Source organism: Triturus cristatus, chromosome 9 (genome assembly GCF_964204655.1).
Source record: "Triturus cristatus chromosome 9, aTriCri1.1, whole genome shotgun sequence".
NCBI lineage: Eukaryota > Metazoa > Chordata > Amphibia > Caudata > Salamandridae > Triturus > Triturus cristatus.
In genome coordinates this window covers 456,899,349-456,920,422 of record NC_140592.1, presented here as the reverse complement: position 1 = coordinate 456,920,422, position 21,074 = coordinate 456,899,349, and the positions used below count along the sequence as shown (strand labels likewise).

At 43.8% G+C, this 21,074-nt stretch overlaps 1 protein-coding gene across 1 annotated transcript in view; it reads right to left on the bottom strand.

The window, feature by feature from the left end:
• The window catches only part of LOC146798135 (uncharacterized), a 238,123-nt gene that overhangs the window by 85,567 nt on the left and 131,482 nt on the right, over positions 1-21,074 (bottom strand). The window contains exon 3 of the mRNA XM_085625370.1: positions 10,560-10,699. Within this exon, the coding sequence (XP_085481496.1) occupies positions 10,560-10,699 (140 nt within the window). The remainder of the gene's footprint in view (positions 1-10,559; positions 10,700-21,074) is intronic.

The following is a 21,074-nucleotide window of genomic DNA, read 5'->3' as shown; positions in this document are numbered from 1 at the left end:
TATCTCCACACTGCATACCTCACACCGGCGCGTCTACACCGCGCGGGCCTTTCTGTTGACGCATCTTGCCCCCGCTGTGGCTTTGACCCGGCCGACTTTATCCATATGGTGTGGTCCTGTCCGGTCCTAGGAGATTACTGGAGGGGCATAGAGGCTGACCTCACGGAGGTGTTGGGATGGGAGGTACCACACAACCCTAGGCACGCCTTGCTGGGCATCACGGATGGTCTACATGGCACCCGTGCAGAGAAGCTGTTTCTTATGACAGCGTTTATGGTGGCAAAAAGAGACATTGCAGCGGCATGGAAACACCCACGACCGCCTACTTTGGCCAAATGGAGTGCTGGTGTGGACTGGTGTGCGGCCCAGGAACGAACTCTCTATCAGGCGAGGGGCTGCCCCAAGAAATATCGTAGGGTATGGGTGAAATGGTTGGGCAATGTATTTTGATTGGGCGCTTTGGGGGGGGGTGGGGGCGGGGGACAGGGCTTCTGGTGGGGATGAGGGGGGCGTGATCTCACTCTGTGTGATTGTACAGTGGTGGTTTGTCAGGCGCAATGTTTTCTTTTGCTGTGTTTTCAAAATCTCCAATAAAACTTGTTTATCAAAAAATACATCACATTCCTGCCCTTTCCCTGTCACACAGTGCAGCGCAACAAGGTGGCTTGATGCGCTGCACTGCGTGACTTGGCCATAAATATGGCCATAAGTAACTACATGTGCCTCCTATGGAGGAAATAGGGAGGGGCAAGGGAAAAAAATAAGGGGAAAAGGTTGAGAACCACTATTATTGATTATAGGTGACCTTCTGAAAAATACTACCCTGAATCGTGCCTTTGTTGTCCAAACCCCTACATTCTGGAATATCAGCTATTTCTCAAACGAGCACTGAAAACAAAGATTTCACCAATATATTTGACTTTATGGTGATTTAGCACCATTGTTTAAATCGTTGTGTTATTGTTAAGTTACTTTTGATTGTATGAATATTGATTTGAGCAAGACATAATTTTTTTTCAAATTTGTACAGTGTCCGAATGAAATTTGAGCTTTGCACCTATTCATAAAATAAACTGTAGACATAGATAAAATGGTCATTTAGGAATGTTTCTTCACTTATTGAAGTTACTTCACTGTCTTTATACTGTGACATGAAATTTTCGCATAAATGCATATCTGGGTTGGGTCAGTAGATAAACTGCCACAAAAAATGTTTAACAACTACCTGACCTACAAATCCACTAGAGGGCGCACGATCCCACCACATAACGTAACTTATCTGAAGAAAAACGATACAAAGGTTTGTCACAGAGAAAAGCGCCAGAAAACAGAGTAAATGCCTACATTTTAAGACTGGTGTTAGCCAAGAACTTTTGATTTTTACTCAATGTATTTACAAAATATAGTTATAGTGTTTTCTTTATCCATTTGTCTGCTATTGTGCCATTCAGATTTTTATTCTGCCCTACAACATGGGGCAATGGGTCATTCCACTTCAGCCACAGGCTAAATTAATTGTAGTGACGGCAATTTTATCTTTCACAAGGAGCACATCCATGTAGAAAGTAGTTATCTTCAGTGCCACAGGGACTACTATGGCAAAGTATGTTTTTGAGACCCAAACATTTTTGCTAATGATTTTTGTTTAATTGGCAAGAGCAGAACAGCTTCCTAAACAATAAAGGTTCATAAAATGATAACAAAAATAAACAATTTTTCACCCAGCCAAAAAGCTAGCAATCAACAAGACCTACTGGCTGTGCAAGTGCTGTTTTATAAGTATGACGAGCAGCTGAAGTGATGGTTAGTTAAAACAAGCATTTGCAATGCAATAGGTCTCGCATTAGTAAAAGTTTGAGCTTTTGGCGTTGCAAATAATAATGCAACACCAATAGCTGTAATTTTCAGTAATGCGAGACCTAATTATGCCACTATGGCACAAAATGCACACACAGATGACAGAACAATGGGAGTACGTGTACGTATTTGGTAAACAAAAGATATGTGATTACGATGTAAGCTATAGAGACAACACATAAAAAAAAAAAAGTACAACATAATAGAGGGTCGGAGTGTCCTTAATTATTAAAGAGAATCGGAATGTCAATACGCCAAAGGCTTCATCATGTTACTAATAGGAGCTCCCTTCACAAACTGTTACAGCAGTTCACAGTTAATTCGACAAACATCCCCCATACCCCTGGACAGTAGCAATTAAACATTTCTAATATAGACTGTTAAATAACTACTTGCCAGTGAAAAACAGTCCTGCACACACCACCTACACTAATACTGCAGCTTCCGGAACACATACCAGAGAAACAGTACATTGCATATTGCACAACTACACGCTGGTAGTATGATTGGAGTCAGGAAGGCGCGGTTACTAGGGGCAGTTTTTGAGGGTACGGGGCAGAATCACCGAGGCAGGAAAAGCAGAGCGACGAGAGGTAGGAGGGAGCTGTTACCAGGGCGGTGTTTGAGGGTAATAGGATAGAACCACCGGGGCAAAAAGGGCAGTATCCCTGGAGTTACAAGGGCGTAGTTACCAGGTGTGGTTATTGGAGGTAGGGGGTAGAATCACAGATGCGAGAAGGACAGAGTTAGTGGAGGGACGAGGGAGCAGTAGGGGTGGTGATTATGGGTAATAGGGCAGAACCACCGGGGCAAGAAGGGCTGGGCCACCGGAGGTATGAGGGAGAAATTACTAGGGCCGGTGACTATGGGCAATAATGTAGAAGTACCTAGGTCCTAGGCAATAAGGTTAGATTGGCATTAGTAGCGAGTAGGGCCGTTTATTGAGGGCAAGAGGGCAGTAGAGTAAGCGTTCCCGCAGCCGGTGGTACACACATCCTGTGGGACTTGCACGCGCATGGATTATATGTGGTGTTTAGGGTGAGGGCAGAGGCGCTGAAGCAGGCGGCGCGCACACTGGTGGCACGCTTATGGGGCAGTGTAGTGGCTGCATATACTGGTGCATTGACACAGGAGCAGTGGGCACTGAGGCTGAGGGGGCGGACACTAATTCTGAGGCGGAGATACTGGGGCACGAAGGGAAAGGGGCAGAGACACCGGGGCATGAGTGTGCACGGGGTGGGGACAGGCATACAGAGCCCGCGGTAGTAGTAGGTTGTGTGTTGTGGCAGGGCGCAGCTATAGCAGGTAGGGGTAGGGAGAGTGTTTTTGACAGGGCTACAGGCACCCGGGGCAGGAGTGGTTAGGGGGTGGGAGTGGTACAGATATTGGTAGTGTTAAAGGTACACAGACACGAGGACAGGAGCGGGCATGGGGTTAGGGGCACATACATAGGGCACAGCCGGGTATGGGTTTATGCGCATGGCTACAGGGACAGGCAGGGGGACAGAAGCGGATAGGGGCACAAACAGGAGAGGGCAGGGGCACAGACATGAGGACAGTAGCTCAAACACGAGGATACCAGCGGCCAGGGACACAGACACAAGATTAAGAGCGGGCAGGATTATAGACATGAGGAGAAGGATGGTCAGTGAGTTAGGGACACAGACATGGGGAAGGTGGGTATGGGGTAGCAAATGGCAGCCCCGGGCAGCATGTTCACAGCATAAGAAGCAAGCAGTCGAGAAGGTAAGTAGCGCTACGGTACTCACTAGGTCTTTGGAGGTGCCGAGGTTCTTCAGCTGGTCCAGGGGTAGCAGCTGTTTGGAATCCTCTGCTACATGGCGGCAGGTTTATAATGGCGAGCCCACAGCCGCCAATGCTTGTGGGGCCAGGTGGACCTCAGGTAGACCGAGGCAAGCCTGCAGTAGTGCGAGTGGCGGTGGCGTGCTCAGTAGTGCGAGTGGCGGTGGCATGCTCAGTAGTGCGAGTGGCGGTGGCATGCTCAGTAGTGCAAGCGGCAGTGGCGTGCTCAGGAGTGCGAGCGGCAGTGGCGTGCTCATCGTCTCAGCTACCCCGGACCTTTAAATTATCTGAGATCCTGCCTCTGCCATGACTGTGCTACCCGCGAGATAATTAAACAAGGGTTTCAGCTATTGGCACTGTAAAAGACAATGCCCTTTTTTATGTGTTGTTTTTTAAAACAAATAAACTAAAGGCATTGTCATTTACAATGCCAATAGCTTACAACTCTCGCAAATGCGAGACCTATTGCAGTGCAAATGCTGGATCTGTGCCCCATGCAGCTTGCAGGTTGTGATGTTGTCACGACCATGGAGCCAATGAAAGTTAGGAGAACATACATCTATATTTATACACTGCTACAATTAAGACGTTAGTAGTGAACGTCTTTATTATAGTAGTGCATAATTATAATTTTCTTTTCTCCTAACTTTCACAATGCAAAGGGGAGAGGATGTGGCCTCACAGCTAGAGCTGCTGACTTTGGAGCTGGGAAACGAAGTTGCAGCGTCGGTGTCAGCACAGCAACCTGTGATTCTGAGCAAAACACTTAATCTGCACGTGCCGATCAAAAAACGAATGTGTCCTTGTGTAACGTAACTAGTGCTTCAATACCTTCGGTTCGAGTCCACGCTAATAAATCTGCAAAATATTTTTTAAAAATGCCTTCTAATACCAAGCAGTGGAGGAGGAGGCAGCTGCAGTGCTGGTATGCAGTATCAAACAAAAGCAGAGGGGTGCCACATTTATGCAAGGACGGGGTGGGGAGATGATGAGCTCAGCATTTCAGCAAGTCCATAAGCTTTCCTTTCAGGGCACTGTCCTGCATACAATAAATGCCTTTTCGCAGAGAGGCTGAGTGCCCTACAACTTTTACTGGCATAGCATGCATTTGTTTTTCTCCTCTTAAGGTGCAAGCTTTGCTGCTGTTTTTTTCAACATTTAAAAACAAAGTATCCCTTAATTACATCGTCCCAGAAATTCGGTTGTGCGTCGCATTCGGGTACTCGCTGGCTACAGGTTAGTGCACCGAGTGGGTCCATGCTGCTGCTTCAGCCCGCGAGATGCTCTTCCGTAGTCACTAGCAGAGGAATGGGCTGCGATGGGCAGGGAAAGGCCGCGACGAAAGGAAGGCGCGTGAACGTTGAAATACTGCCCAGCGGGGCCTCGTCGCTCGTGCCCCGGGGGTTAGAAGACACGGGCGGAAATGACATTCCAGTCAGCGCCGAGAGGCCAACCGCCATTTTTACAGGCAGAGGGGAAGCCATGCGCAAGACAGGGCGTAGGGGAGGAAGGGTGCTATTGGGCGGGGTAGAGCCCTGTGCAGGCAGAGGAGCGGGGGACTTTACATGCTGGAAGTCGGGCAGCCGCTGTCTTGGCGACGGGGGGGACGGGGGGGGGGGGGGGGGGGTGGGAGCGGAGCTCTCTGTCAGTCAGTATGGAGGGAAGAGGTGCGGCCGCTGACTCACCGGGGAAGATGAAACGCTCTGCCTTCGGCTATGGAGGAGAAACTGCCGCCGAGGGAAAAATCTGCAGTTCAAGTTCAAGGGTTTCATGCAACACAGCCGGATTTAGTGGGCAGTTCAGGAGGGGAATAGTTTGGCATGCTGTCTAATGCATTTTATGCTGCCTGCTTTTATAGTTTTCGCCATTCCTACACATTAGATTTTGGCATGTAACCCTTTCAGTTTTCTATAGAAAATGGTTCCTCTATCGTGGAAGTCTAAACCTTCGTAGCTTGAAGATATTCATCTTGATTGTGACATTGAAAATACCTCATCCTCAATGCATGGAAGAATGGTTGGCTGTCAACATCAACCCGGTATTTGAATGCATGGGCATTTTGAGAAAGTTTCTTAAAATCAACTCATCTCATGCAGTCATTTCTGTATCCGATAGCCCGAAAACTCGCTAGACAATGGCTGTAGGCATACTAAAATCACCATTTCTTTTTAAGTGATTCCACCTTCATGATGCCATTTTCCTATTGTATTTTGCTATTGTTTCACGCGCTAGCATAAAATTAACGCCTTTTCCAAAAACGCACTCCGATCATGCTTCAGACTAGTGGTTGTGAATTAAGATTGGCAGAAACTGAGAAGCTACCGGTGGAATTTGGTGAAAATCACATCTTGTGAGCTTCCCTTTACCTAGAGACAATCAAAAATCACATCTTGTGAGCTTCCCTTTACCTAGAGACAACAAGCCCGCGAGTGGGGCGCACGCGCCACAGCGAGCCATGTGGTTTTAATTATCGCGCCCGTGTCTGGGCACGATAATGGAAACCACATGTCAGCGGTGCGCGTAATAGACACCAATAGGCCATGGGCGGAGCAATGCACCCGCCTTTGGCCAATTGCATGCTGCCTTTTATACAAAGATGCACGCAAAGCTCAATAGCGTGGCCCAAAAGGAATCGCACACGCACGGGCGTGTGCGATTCCTAGACCCGGTTTCAAACCCCCCCTACAAAAAGTCTTGCACTACGCACTGCACCGCTAGATGCGAGAGCTAAAAAATTGCAAGCACAGGCAACAAAAATAATTAGGAGAAAAAATAAAACATTATGCCACGTATAGCTGATGACCACATACTGGCAATAACATTTAAAAAAAATTAAAAATAATAACCAACACATGTAAATTAAATAGAACATTACGATGGTTCCAGGAAAGCATGTGGACTGGGGAAAAAGGCATAGAACCATTTTTTTTATTTCATGCACACACAGGACAGGAGTGGTACAAAGACAATTTAATTACTGTAACCTGAAGACAGTTTAAAAATACAAGGATGGCAAGGAAAATAAAAAAAATGTGGTAAATAATAGTATAAAAGCATTGGCATAGAGTTTTGGCCAACCACCATAGTAACTGATCTGCACCTCTTTTCAAACTGATGTGCAAATGTGCCTACATTTTTAGTCATCGTACTGTATTTGAAGTATGTCTTCAGGTTCTAGTAATTCAAAGCCAATCATACCTTTCCATTGCAGCAATAAGAATCCTATTTTCCTGCACAGTGAATTAACGCTAAGAAGGGCTTCCATACTAATTTTATGTACACCTGCCTTCTAGAAAGCGCCCTTACTGTTCCACTAAAATTATAATGTTCTTTTAAAATGATAAGCAATCATATATTTGTTTTAATTTCATTATTTTATTGCAAGCACAGCACATGGCGCCACGTTTAGGGCGACAGCATGTTTTCCTTTTTTTCCACTTTTCCAATGCTTAATGTGATTGTGTTAAACCGTGATAATGTAGCTCCAGTTTCAAACAATTGATGTAATAAGTGACTGTATTTTCTTTCAACTTGGTTATATAATATCACACGTAAACAGTCATGTAATCTAATAACATTTTGTAGTATCCTGTTCTTGTGAATGTCCTGCCATTTAATCTCTTCCTGCTCAGCCAGTGTGAATGTGCTGTGTGCTGCATGGAATGTTGGAGTGATGATGCGTATTGGAATGTTGGGTGTCTGTGAGGTGAAGTGACAGTTGGAGAATGGGCTGAGCAGCAGGCAGGCTGCTCCTGGTGGGGCTGCTACGCTAGAACTCTTCTACATGTATCTTACTTCAATAAATCAACTAAAACTACATCCTACCTGAGTGGACCTCATTACTACACATTTTCCTAAGCGTTCCCCAAGATTTGTGTTCTGTTTTATGAATCAAGGTCCTTGCTTGCAGTGTGAGCTGGTGTAGTTGTGTGTACATTTGGTCACGCACTAGGGTGAATGCTAAGCTTTGGTGACGTTGGCTACTGCTGTGTTCAGTTGGTGTCTTGGTTTCGAAGGGACAGTTGCAGTCTAATCATGCAGTATGGTACATATAGCTGAAAATACACGTAGTAGCATGCTACCTGTCCATCAGAAGTGCTCCATTGTCTCATTAGGGGTATGAAGCACTATACAAATACAATCGCAAAATACACAATGCAAACACTATTTGGAAAGCTGCTGGAGTGGTAGACAACTACAATCTTCATTTGACTCTTCTTCAAAATTTGTGCCCCATTATGGTATTTTTTTCAGGAGCTCCTGATCAGCCATGACTACCGACTCAGACTGAATCACTCAGAGCCCTTTACCACTGCCCCCTAAAGCCCGTCCGCAGACACCGCCTGGGCACATCACCATCAGTGGAGTTGTCCCTGCTTCAGTGGTGTGGGCCTACCACAACCTACCAAGCAAGGACGCTTTGTTCATGACCCAACTCGGCTCATGGAGTTCCTGCTTTACTTTGGTGTCATGTTTTTAACCTAAGGTAAGTCACAATAGTGCCAGCACAAGCCAGTCAGATGTGCATGGATGGTTGCAGAGATCATTGTCACAGTGATCTTGTTGCATGGATCATCTAATCACAACTTTCCTGCGAAGGTACTTTTTCATAATTAAATGTTTGCACTTATATCAACATTAATATGCGCACATGAAAATATATTTACTATCTGTTATTCACATTAGGTTTATTTTATTTATAAAGTTTTGTATAGCGCGGACATGACTCAGATGGGTATCAGAGTGCTTCACACTTTGGAAGGATAGGAAATAATAAAGGGAAAAACCAGCGTCATTTAAGTAAGCAAGCAAGAACAATGACAGAGGGGGTATCAAAGAAAAACACATTTAGCTAATACAATAGCGTACTGAGTGAATAACAAACATTACTTATATGAGTATAGCAGAAGACATTGGGCTTCTAATGTAGGCCTGTATTTAATAATGGCTAACGTCTTATTGCCTTCTTGCTTAATGTCACGTCTTTCTTTATTCCAGGAGAAGCTGAATCTGCATTTACAACGTGAATGTGACCTTCCTCTGAAGAGTTTTTCGTTCACATGATAACTGCAGAATGTCCTTATGAGTGGCGAGTGTGCATCTGTAGAGTACAGCTTGGTACGATGTATTATGTTATGTTGCTGATAACTATATATTTGAAGGACGTTTATAGTAGCCTCATTGTATACAAGCTTTAGAAAATACTGAGCTTCGTTATCTACCTCTGCCTTAATATGATTGGTTCGTTAATTGGGAACCATGTGTAGGTGTATGAAATTTTATAATGGTGTGATTTAAACTAGAGCAATGTTTGATGAGAATCAGAACCTCTTTTTCCTGGCTGACTAGCAGATGCCTTCCAGAACTTTTCAGAACTGTTTCCCCCGCTTTGCAGAGTGGGGTGTCATCTCTCTTAATGGGAGAACTGATTTGCTAAATTCTTCCTATTTGAGATGATTCCTTAATAATTTGTTTCTTGCTTTTATAATTTTAATTGATTTGAACTTCATAATGATTGATTCACATTCATGTAATGATTATCGATTAATCACTAATTTAATGATTTGAATCTGTAAACTTGTTAATCCTTTAATAAACCTTTAATCCTTGAACTTAAGCACTCTCTGTCTTCCTTGTGGAGCCTAATGTGCTTTACGTTATTGAAATGTATTGATGTTGATGCCTAGCCTCAGTTTAAAATTAAAATTCAGCAGAGAGAGCTTTATGGGCCACGAATTTACCAGAAGCAAAGCACTCCAGCACCTGGCTGCCTGGGAGAGACTGGTTTCATGAAGAGCAGCGTCAGTACAAATTTGCATAAGGATGCTCTGTCTGGAGTCCCTTGGAATTCTACCAAGAACGATTGCAAGTGGTTTAGACTATTTGCAAGCATTCCTTCGATCACCTTTTTATACAGAGTATACCTGATATAAAATGGGACCCACTGTAGCTGTTGCTACAGGCACTGTCTCGCTCTCCACATGCATTCTACTGACAGAGGCATCACACACACTAATTTACAAATCAGTGATACATGCACACACAACAGCCATTTATCTTATGGCTGGGCAAAGGACATGGCTATAAAACCTGGTAGAACAATTTTAAATGTGGAAGCGGTGCTTCTCTCTCAAAGCAGGGAAGCGGGGAAAATGCCTGCCCTGCACTAGAATCATTTTGGTACCACCACTGTCACTCCTCTGCAGCCTGGGGAGATGACAGGAGTAATTCTCCTAATAACTGAGGTGCACTTGGTGTGCCTCCCAACCACAGAGCCTCGCTCTGCGTCTCATTCCACTTCAAAGAAAGGCCTCGGTGCACAGGCACAATTTTCATATATGCTGAGGTGGGGTGTCAAAAAATACTACAGCTTGCTGTGGGCACTGCTTATTTTTAGCCGTAAGGGGCTACGACACTCATTTTTTAGGACTGGCACTTATTTTTCCTCATTCGACATTTCCCAATAACAAGAGAGTGCGAATACACAAAGGGGAAAGAAAGAGAGAGAAAAAGATGGAGAAACCTTCTCAAAAGGAGAATGCTGGAACCTGCAAGAGCGAGATAAAGTGTCTGGAAGTGTATTACAGAGATATAATGTTAGTCGGCGCACTGACATTTAATGCGCCGGCCGCGGGCTCCTGAGAAGATCGTTGGGCAGTGACACTCATTCTTTTACCAACTAAGCACTAGCTATGGGGACTTCAAGGTAGGGGCATGTGCTCTCCAGAGCCAAGCAGAGGACCTTTCTCCATCCCAACACCCACATATTCTCCACAAAGAGCATTCTTTAGTACTGTGTCATATTGTGTTGTATTTGTGTTTTTGCATTTCTACCTGCAGCCAAGATGGCTCACTTGGCACAGAACATTAGCAGCTTGAGAGATACAGAAAACACTGACCTTAAGTGTGGGTCACTCCCACGGGTCCTTGCTTGGGAAGACAGGAGAACGTCTAGTGGCTGAACATCCTCTTGCAAAATTGTCAAAGGCTCAGGTGGAAAACAGTTTTCAAGAATAGTCCTCAATGAGGTGTGCGAGTCCTGAAATCAAAAATGGAAGCTGTTGGTGGCTTTTAAAATAAATACAGTAAAGGAGGCGAAAAACAATCGTAACTCTTCCTGTTCCCTCGCGAATATGGCGACATTGGTTTTAAAATATGCACCAGGAAAACCAAAATGTTGTGGCAAACATTTGACCCAAGTGCAGACCAAACCCACTTTGCTCTCACAATAAGTTCTTAACTACTTACGTTGCGATAAAACAAACACATAAGCGTTAGGGACCCAGAAGTTGTGGTGAAAAAATACCCAAAATTGTCCTTTAGAGAAACCAATCTGATATAACGATGGCCAAATTGTTAAAGATCTGAATTTTTCATATGTTTAGTATCATTCTTAAACTTTGTAGTATAGCTGACAATGTAATCAATGACATTTTTTGGCTGAAAAGGAAAGTTCAGTGCAGGAAATGTGCAGGGAAAGCTGTGGTTGTCACTTAATATATTATTTTATGTTGCACTTTATACCGCACTTCTGAAGTTTCTAAACACTGGTATTAAGAGATGTTACTATACCGGCTTTAAAGGGACTTACTTTACCGACCTCGGAAGGATGGAAGGCTGTGTCTTTTTTGACAATATTGAAACTTGAGCTCTTCAACTGTCGAGTCATCAGTTAGTGTGAAATCACTGATCCACCTTGCTGACATATATTTGTGATTTGTAGAGGTTAACAGACATTGGGGAATGCCTAAATGTTTGAGTGTACCAGTAATTGAAAATTGACAGTTCATTCATAAATTTACCAAATTACTGTGTTGCCCGCCTTGCACTTTAGTCCCGAAGTTCTAGAGTTAAGTGTCAATCACTCCCTAATGTTGCCCCGCCACCACCTAAGGTGGACAGGGAAAACCATTGTATAAGAAGCAAGAAGATTAGAGTGACAATAAAGGCAACTAGTAAGCAATGGGAGGGCTGTAAGCCCACTGTAAATTTGTGGTAAGACCACAAGAGGCATTTTCGAACGAGATTGCCTGACCTAAAAATGAAACTCCTAACTGAGATGGCTAGATCTCTGGACTCACAAGGTAAATAAAGTCAAGGTGAAATAACTAAAACAAACCACAAGGAAATGACAAACTGCTATTTTGAGAATGAAAACAAAGGACCATTGTGAGTCACACAAGAAAACCCGAGAGAATATTGGAAACATTTATATCTTAAAAGGACAAAAACATCACAAATATCTTCTCTTGAGAACATGATCAGGTCTGTGAGCATTTCAGCTTTTCACAGGCTGTTTTACATTTTCACAGACTCCCACTTTCGCATATTCAGCATGTACCTGAAAAACCCTTTGTTAACTCCACTTGCATGCGTGGAACTTAAGACCGCATCTGATCTGCACCACTGGGAAACTTTGTGATTACAGTAAAGATGACTTGGGTAAGTCTGTTATCGCCACAGGAAAACTTTGTGAATTTTTGTCCGATATGTGCATATTTTGTGGGTACCAGTGACATCCCTACAATTACGGGTACAGAAAGTCGAAAACATTACCTTCATGGTGATTCTAGTACTCTTACTGCTTGCTAGTCCTGTCTTGCAAAGGAATGATTTGACAAAACCTTCTGTCACTATGAACAAGTTAGATCAGTGGTTCTTAACCTGAGGTTCACAGACCACTGAGAGTACGCAACACTTACCAAGGGTGTACGCAACTTTGTAGAAAATTAAATTTTAGCAGATCATTAAAGTATATATACGTACCCCCATGATCTCTATTTCTCCACAAATCTGTCCTTTTGCTCTCTCTCTCTCTCTTTCTCTCCTTTCTCCTTTCCACTTGTTTCTTTATCATTTTCTTAGCAATATCAGTCTGAATAACCAGTGACCCCATCGAGTCTAGCTCTCGAGCTAGGCTACATGCCTTCACCTTGAATAATTAGGATTGTTAAGACTATGTTAATCTTCCATGTAAACCTTGGACATTGTAGAGCTTTAAACCTCTTATATACTGTTCGTGTACTATTGTTTATTGATGTTATTCCTTTCTCTCTTAAAATAATAAATAACTGGTTAAAACAAAAAACGAAGGGCATTTGGCCTTGGCTCACAGGGAGCCTCGGGCTGTCTTGCACTATAGGTAGGGACCATAAAACCTGGAAGTGGTCTGGGTCTCTCTGGTCATCTAAGCTTGACAATTACAGCAAGTCCTAACCCCTTTGTTCCTCTCTTCGGTCTAACGAACTGCTGAGCGTGCCGTCATGGGGCATCTGCGAGAGTAGTAGACCCTAGTGTACAATCAGCATAACATAATATCTTTGACCAGTGATAAACTAGGGAATCATACATCTAAGAAAGATGGTTTGAAGTGTCCTCTGTTGTGTTAAACAAGGACTACACACAGGAAGGTGTAGAAGGAAGGACTACTACGGTTCTTGGGCTTGGAAACAATATATGAACGTTCTCCAGAAATTCAAGAGATATTCCTTAAGTCCGAGGGTGGAGGCTTGGTGCAGTTGAGAGGGGAGTACCATGTATTTTATGATATGCGCTCTTGGCACACCGGTGGTCACTGGCCCAATGCTCTCTACAATGTTAGGTATGCAATGTGGTGAGGATCTATACCCACAAGTAAGCCAATGTTTACGCTCTCCATATGATTTATGGTCCTTGTCTTCATCCCTGTCAGCAGAGTTGAATGTCCTAGGGGCTTCTGGTCGGGCTCTTCCTTGAGTTGGTTCACAACGAAAGTAGCAGTTTCTACTGAGCCTTGACTCTGATCCTCAGTCCCACCAGACCATATCCTCTTCCTCCTCAAGGGTACAGCAGCGTCTGAATGTTTCTGAGGTCCCGCAAGGCTTAGACTTTGACTCGGGTCAAATGGAGCCCAGCCAAAGCAGTAATTCGACCATTTGGAGAGCACTGTATTTATTCTTGGTGATTTTGAAACAAGTGTATTATGGAAGCTGGAGGAACAATGGAATAGGGTGACATGTTTGTTGGGTATCTAAATGCAAAGTGTTCAAAACAACTCGGGGGCTTCCTTTTGAAGCTCCCAAGGATTGTTCCAGGGCAAATATCTAGCTTAATGTAGTTTCCAGCCAAACCTCAGTCTGGCGGATGACAATAATGGGCAAACTGGGTGTACAACCGGCGGTCAGCTCCACAGTTAGGGCAGTGGGAAACCCTCAATTTGTGTTTCAGACTTATGCGTATGTCAATCAAAATGTAATCACTTAATATCAGCTACTACCACTAGTTACTCGTTTCAGCATTCTCCAATTCAACTCCTAGTGTTCATCTTCTGCCTTGACTTTTTATCTCAACTAGAACCAAACTTTAAACTTGGACTTTAACTGGAGTTCAGTCACTTCTACCATGTTTCACACTATTTACCATCTTCTAGAATATATATCTTCTCACTGTGCTTTCGTTCGAAAGCAGTAATCTCATCTTTCTTTAAGGAACAACGTACCCAGAAGAGGATTGGTCAAAGGGCTCTCTACTCCTCAGGCTTGAGTCTAATAAATGTCATATGTTTAAGGCAGATTAATCCCATTCGTATGCTAGAAACTATAAGGCCTGTATCCTTTCAAACCCTTTTACTTCATTTGTTGACAATGGCAAGTACATTCAAGAAGTAACACAGCTAATGTCCATCTTTACATTTTGGTATTAAAAATGTGACGGAAGTCCCATCTGCCGGATTCCTGTTAGTTCTTTTTCTCTTCATCACATATTCAGTTAATTCCTCGTATATGTCTGGTAAGAAGTGTTAACAAGTTTAGGGAACTAGTAAAAGGGTTTGCTGCAGAGGGTGTTCTCTGGCTAATCAAGCCCAGGTCACAGACCATACATGAGTGGAAATAAATTGAAGCCAGGGAGAGGAAGTGTGGATGTATGAATGTGGTAAATATAGATGTGTGTGTTTGTGTGAAGTTGTGTGACTCCGCAAGACAGTGCTGGCAAAGACGATGGAAAGGATGTACAAAAAATATATGGTGGGGAAGTTTGAGATGGAGCTTGCCAAATAACGTTGGCGGTGAAATAGGTTGTTTTGCTCCTGGCAGTAAAAAGCTGAATGATAGGACAACATGAAGTTGAGTATGACATGGACAAATGTCCAACGCACATTTGGATTTCAGAAATCATGATAAAATAAATGTTCTTAGAGTACTTTACACGCCACAAGACTGAAGTTTCTTGGGTCGGCTGACAGTGCTTGATTTGTAAAAGAATAAGTACCGGGGCCAAAAGATTTTCTCAGAAGCCCACCAGTGGTATTGATGAATGTCAGGGCTCTGAATACCAAGCTATCTATTATTTATTCCACCCCATGCCTCTTCCATCCACCACAATGCGCATCCCGCCCTTATCTCACTCTTGCACATTCTTTTTCATCCCTGCTTTCTCTCTTTGTCACTGTTTTCCTGCCTTTCTCTTCCTCCTTCTTTCAAGCTGCCTTTCTCACTCTTGTTCTGGGTCAAAGTCTGATAATGAAAAATACAGAAGCGGCTGCTACCGGACGGGAGTGGTGGTGCGGGGTGGGCAGAGAAGAGTTTGGGGGAATGAAAAGGATCAAAAAAAACAATTACCTGGCTACTGCCGGCCAGCCGCCGTCTCTCCTCCATCCTCTTCATCTACTTGTCTTCTTCTCTGGAGTCCAGACAGCAGGAAGCAACTGGGCCCCCTCCAAGCCAATCACAACGCTGCTATGCAGCATTGTGATTGGTCTGAGCGCCGTGGTTTGGAGCACCCGGAAGGAACTGGGAGCCTGGGCATGTTCTCCATCCATGCCCAAGATGGCCGACCAAACTGTCATGTGTACTTGGAGAGTGCCACCTCTCCTCCCCCTGCAATGCTCTGGCGTCACAGAGCCCATCCCTGTCCACAGGAAACAACTGAGCCACTGCAGTAGCAACTATAAAATGATAATAACGTTGTGTTATTAATTTACTTTTTATTTTTTTTACTGTACGAAGAGCAGTGGGGCTAAGCTCCCACACAAAGGCGGAGGAGCCACCGCTGGAAAAATAATTTGCAGTACCCAAACCTGAGTACCCGTGTGCCTCACCTGAAACAACTGGCTCCGATTACACACTGGGTGCGCACATTCTAATGGCAGATATTAAGAGGCAGATCTTCAATCAGAAAGTACTGTTCCAAAACTGTGAGCTCGTGTTCAGCTAATGAGGACATTCTTCATTGAAAATGGTTCTCTCAGAGGGAATAAGGTGACATCACAGAGTACAGCAAAGACTGTTAGCTAAGAAATGAGCAAAAGTGATGTGCGAGCATGGCAATGTCTGTTTGACATACCGCACAGGAGGGAATGGATGCAGCAAGATATTTGCGGTGATGATGCGGGTACCTTTATGTGGTCTGAAGAGCCGCAGGTTTTGCTTGTGTGTTTCTGGATGTAAATGGGAGAGAGATCAACAACTCAAGCTTGTAAAGAACATTGGAGATCAAAATGTAATTTCTTCTTTAGAGGAGGCATTTGCAAGGAGAGGGGAGGCTGGATGACTATTGTCAACTTTTGGTTCCACACAATTATTTTTGTTTGTGAAGAATTTTCAGAGAAGTGCTGTAGAGTACAAAAGCAGTGAAAAATATGTGCAGTTTTTTGCTGTACTACATGAACGCGTGGCTTTGGCTAATTTGTTTCAGTCAGAAATAACCACTCCAGGTCTGTATTCCCACCTCTGTACCTGGTAAATTCAGGTTTTTAGGCTCGAGAGGTAAATTACATGGAAGGGTTAGATGGAATATAATCTGATGGGTTTTTTCTAGTATAAATTATTGCTTGTACCTTTCTGAGGAGGTGGGTGTTTCTTGGAAATCTAAAAAAAACACAGATTGACTCATTCAACTTGCTTACTAGAAGGCTCAAAAAATGATTAACGCCGAGCATCCTTACCCATGTCAAATGATGACACGCACACAGGGTGAAGCAAATTAAGCAAGAAAGATTAAATAAACGAAAACTGCAGCAAGCAAGAGTAAGCAAGCAAAATGAATAATATGCTCCGTTTACGTCACAAAGTGCTTTCCTTCAAGTGAATGCACATGGGGAGAGGATGTAGCCTTACAGCTAGGGTTGTCGGTTTCAAATCTAGGGAACCGGGTTCGAGTTTTCAATGATGCTCAACATCCTGTGATTCTGGGTAAATCACTTAATCTCCCCGTGCCTAACAAAAATGAATGTGTCCTTGTGTAATGCAACTGGTGGTCATGTAAAGAGCTCTGATACCTGAAACCTTCAAGTCAAGTTCGTGCTATATAAAACTACTGTGAAAAAAAATACCCCTCACAAGACCTTCTCGCCCCAGTCATTACCTTAGTGAGGATAGCCTTGCCCCCAGTCAAGCACATAGCTCACAGTGTTTCTTCAGTGTCAATGATGATACTTTGTTAGGATCCTCCCTCCCTCCAAAGCTCCAGTTTTTTCCTGTCACAGACAGGCTACATATTAATTTGTAAAAATCTTATCGATTAATTACATTGCTTATGCTTAATACTTACTGCTATGCTTTTAGAGATGGTAGGCGAGTGTGCTTCGTGAACCGTACTCCCCACTCATGTACGAGGCTGGGGCGGGGAGCTGCACACAGCGGCTTTGGTGCGGCAATATGGGAACCGGGGTTTCTAGAGGTTATCTGGCTGTGGCAGAAAGCATGGTAGCACACGTATCGCTAGAGAGGCAGCAGTGGCAGCTCCTCTGCTATGGCGGAGGAGCGTCGCCCCACTGAACAAAAGGAAAACTAAACTGATAACTATTGTTCTTATCATTTTAGTTTTCCTTTACAGTCAGTGGCTCTCGGGGCGGGGCTGGGCACAGCAGGGGAGAGGAGTGCTTTGCACTCCTTAAGTGGGCATGACTGCTTGACCGGCCCTCTCTGGCCAGCCAAACAGTCCAGGGCACTTTGCCTCATCCCCAACAGGCTGCATTAGGCCGCTGGTGAGGAACACGCAAAGCCTCCCATAGTCGATCTGAGTGCCGATCCACAACGCTCAGACCAATCCCAATGCTGCTTTGCAACGTGTGATTGGCTCAGAGGAACCTGGGAGCCGGGTACTTCCTGCTGCTTGCCTGGACTGCAGGAAGGAAGAGGACAAAGAAAGGAAGAGAGGCGGCGGCCGGCCGTTAAAGATAAGTGTTTGTATTACTTTTTCTTTGTCATAGTCCCTCGTCCCCGGTCTTCCCCTTCGCCCCACCACCCAAATCCAGTAGGAGCCGCTACTGAGAGGCAGCACCTTCTAATTTCATTTGAATGCCAGAACTCTTCTGATCCATGAGATTTGGTGGCTATGCAACCTGTATAAATAAGGAAGGGGTGTCTTTAGCACTATTACTTCCTATTTTGTCCTGTTTATTGTTTTTCTGCATAGTGCTCAGATCAGCATTGACACCGCTACTTCGGGAGAGAAGCCTTCACAAAAGACTAAGAATGGGGGACTCTTAAAGATGAGGATGTGCTACAGATTTCCAGACTAGACCTCCAACTCGCGATTTTTTTTGTTGTTGCAGATTTATATAGCGCGAACTCGACCCGAAGGTATTGCAGCGCTTTACATGAGCACCAGTTACATTACACAAGGCCACATTCATTTTTGGTAGGCACAGGGAGATTACGTGATTTGCCAAGAATCACAGGAAGCTGATCCGACGCTCGAATCTGGTTCCCCAGCTCCAAAGTCAGCAGCACTGGCCGTAAGGCCACAAACTCTCCCATGATTAACCAAGCTGTGCATACAGCTCTTACGAATCCACAAAAAAAAGGACAAAGGTTAGATGATGATGAGGATGATGATGACTAGGGGCCCACTGTATCAATGGGTTTTACCCATTCTGTCTCTATGGGAAAATCTGTGCGTACATATGGCCGTAGGGCACTTGCCCAAATGGGAAATATGTTCATGTTAAGGTTTTACATGACATGCTTGCCCACATAAGGGATATTTTGGGATTTGAATCTAAATCCCAGGATGAAAAAGTGTTTTATGCACAATACAGTGGCCCTGTGGCAGGTAGTCAGCCACTCCACAATGTGATCAGAGAAGTTATCCTTAGAAAGTGGAAGGATATTGATAAACAGATTGTGCCACGGTTTCTGAATAAAAGATACTTGATTGGACAATCTGAGGACAAATTTCCCCAGATCCCAAAAAGTAAATTCATTCTAAACTCAATTGGCCTTTTTCATTGTCATTGTTCTCTGAGAATTCAACGTTATTGGATGCTGTTGAGAAGAAGATTGATAAAGCCATAACAAAAATATTATGGGTCCTCCAGACTTGGAATGAGGGCTAGCACATGTACGGGTTATGTCACCCATGTGCTATTGAAAGACTTTAAAAAAATTATATAACTGTATGTAAGTGGATGGCGATCCAACAGCGATTCTAGCACACATGGAGATTAACACTTCTTATCAGATGCAACATTTGATCATTTAAGGGCGTTGACAGTCATGTGTCCTGCAGGTAAGCACAATGGGGAGTGTCGGGGGCAGGTCGGGGTGCGGGGGGAGTCGACAGATGACAGAATAGTATTTATTTCTTTTATTTTCCCTATTCCGTTGCCTGTCGACTCCCCCACCCCGCCCCACCGCGCTTCCCTGCTGGAGCCGCAGCTGGGCGTTTGCAGCTTCAGCAATGACTGCAGTTGCTGTACAAACTCCGGGAAAATGGAGTCTTATCAGATGTCCCTTGTACAGAGGCTTCCGTTCTCAGGTCCCAAAGTTGTTGGGGAGGCTTTAATGAGGTGACCAAAAGATCGGCTGATGAAAAGAGATTTTGAAACCCTTCAAGTTATTCCATAGAAATAAATCATTTTTTTCAGAATTTTTTTTCCTGCCACTCTCTCGAGGACAACAACTGTTGTTAACAAATCCCGATCACAAGGACAATCCAGCCAAACTACTGGTCAGAAATCACTATTTGGAGATAGGGGCAAGACTTTGATTTTTTTTTCCGCAATCGACTTGATATGTGTCAGACCAGTGGGTACTTTCAATCATATAGGATGGTTATTGGGTCCCATTCACACATATCCCACTGAGGACCTTGCTCTGACCTACACCATTATTAAAAGAAGGGCCAAAAAGTATAGTGATACTAGCAGGGATTGAGAAGCTAATAATCAAAAAAGGGGTGATTACAGTTCCTCTCCATAAAGAAAGAGAGGGTTGCAATTCAATCCTCTCCTCTGTTCTGAAAGCAGACGGATCCTTCCAACCAGTATTGAACTTGAAACTTGATGATTATACTCCAATCAATAATTATATTAATCAAGGATGGCAACTTATCTTCGTTAGACCTGAAGGATGCCTACTTTCATGAGCCGCTTCATCCCGAAAGCCAGCAATTTATAAGATTCTCAGTAGATGGGTAGCCTTATCAGTTTTAAGCACTGCCATTCAACCTCTCTACATCACCCAGAACTTTCACCAAGGTATTGGTGTCACGTGTTGCAGTATTGCAGCTTATAGGTTTTTCCATTTTTCCATATTTGGATGATTGGTTAATTTGTGCCTCTTCCATTTTTAAGATCAAATTATCAAGAGCACGACCCAAATGTCTGTGTGAACATGGGTATCAAGTATATAACTTGAAACAAGCGTTCACATGGAACTCATTTTCTAAAAACAAAATATGATAGTACAGGAAATCCTGGATAGATTTAATCTTATGAAAAACAATAATATTTTTACAGAAAAGAAATTCTGTTCAGAAATATTAAGCACGAACCCCAAGGGTTAAGAACCAAAACCATTAAAAATAAGAGAAAACGCGACAATGTGAATAAATATACATGGTATATTGGTTATTACTTTGAAAGATAGACAAGTTAAATTTACATATATTTCAGACACAGTGGGTAAAATCCCTGTGTTAGTTCACACAGGAACAAGGGTCATCTTTTTTTTGGTGTTGACGGCATTTCAACGCTTTGTCAGATATCAGGGTCTCATCAGGACAACGATGAACCTGGGGAATGGTGATGAATTTGAGGTGGTGTGGTCTTATACTTCCTTTAAGACCCCTGGATGACCAATGCTGAATTAAGGCAGGGGCATAGATGTCAAACTGTCACTCTAAACCCCATTCATGTGAGGTTGATAGGGGTAATGTTGGGCGGACTCCCGGTGGGAGAGCATGTACAGGAAGGTTGTATCAGGCTTGCGTGCTGATCCCCGTAATGAGGGATGAATATAGGCTTGTGAAGGCGTACTTCGGATCAGAAAACCCCTGCAGGCGCCCCCTCAAACCAGAAAAGATACCCTTCAGTCAAACATACACAATCTCTTAATTCTTAAATCAGCGACAGCCATATTTTGGCCAAAAATGAATGGACTAATGTCTGGAATGCCTTCAGGATGCTGAACAATGTGTGGAGGTCATCTCAG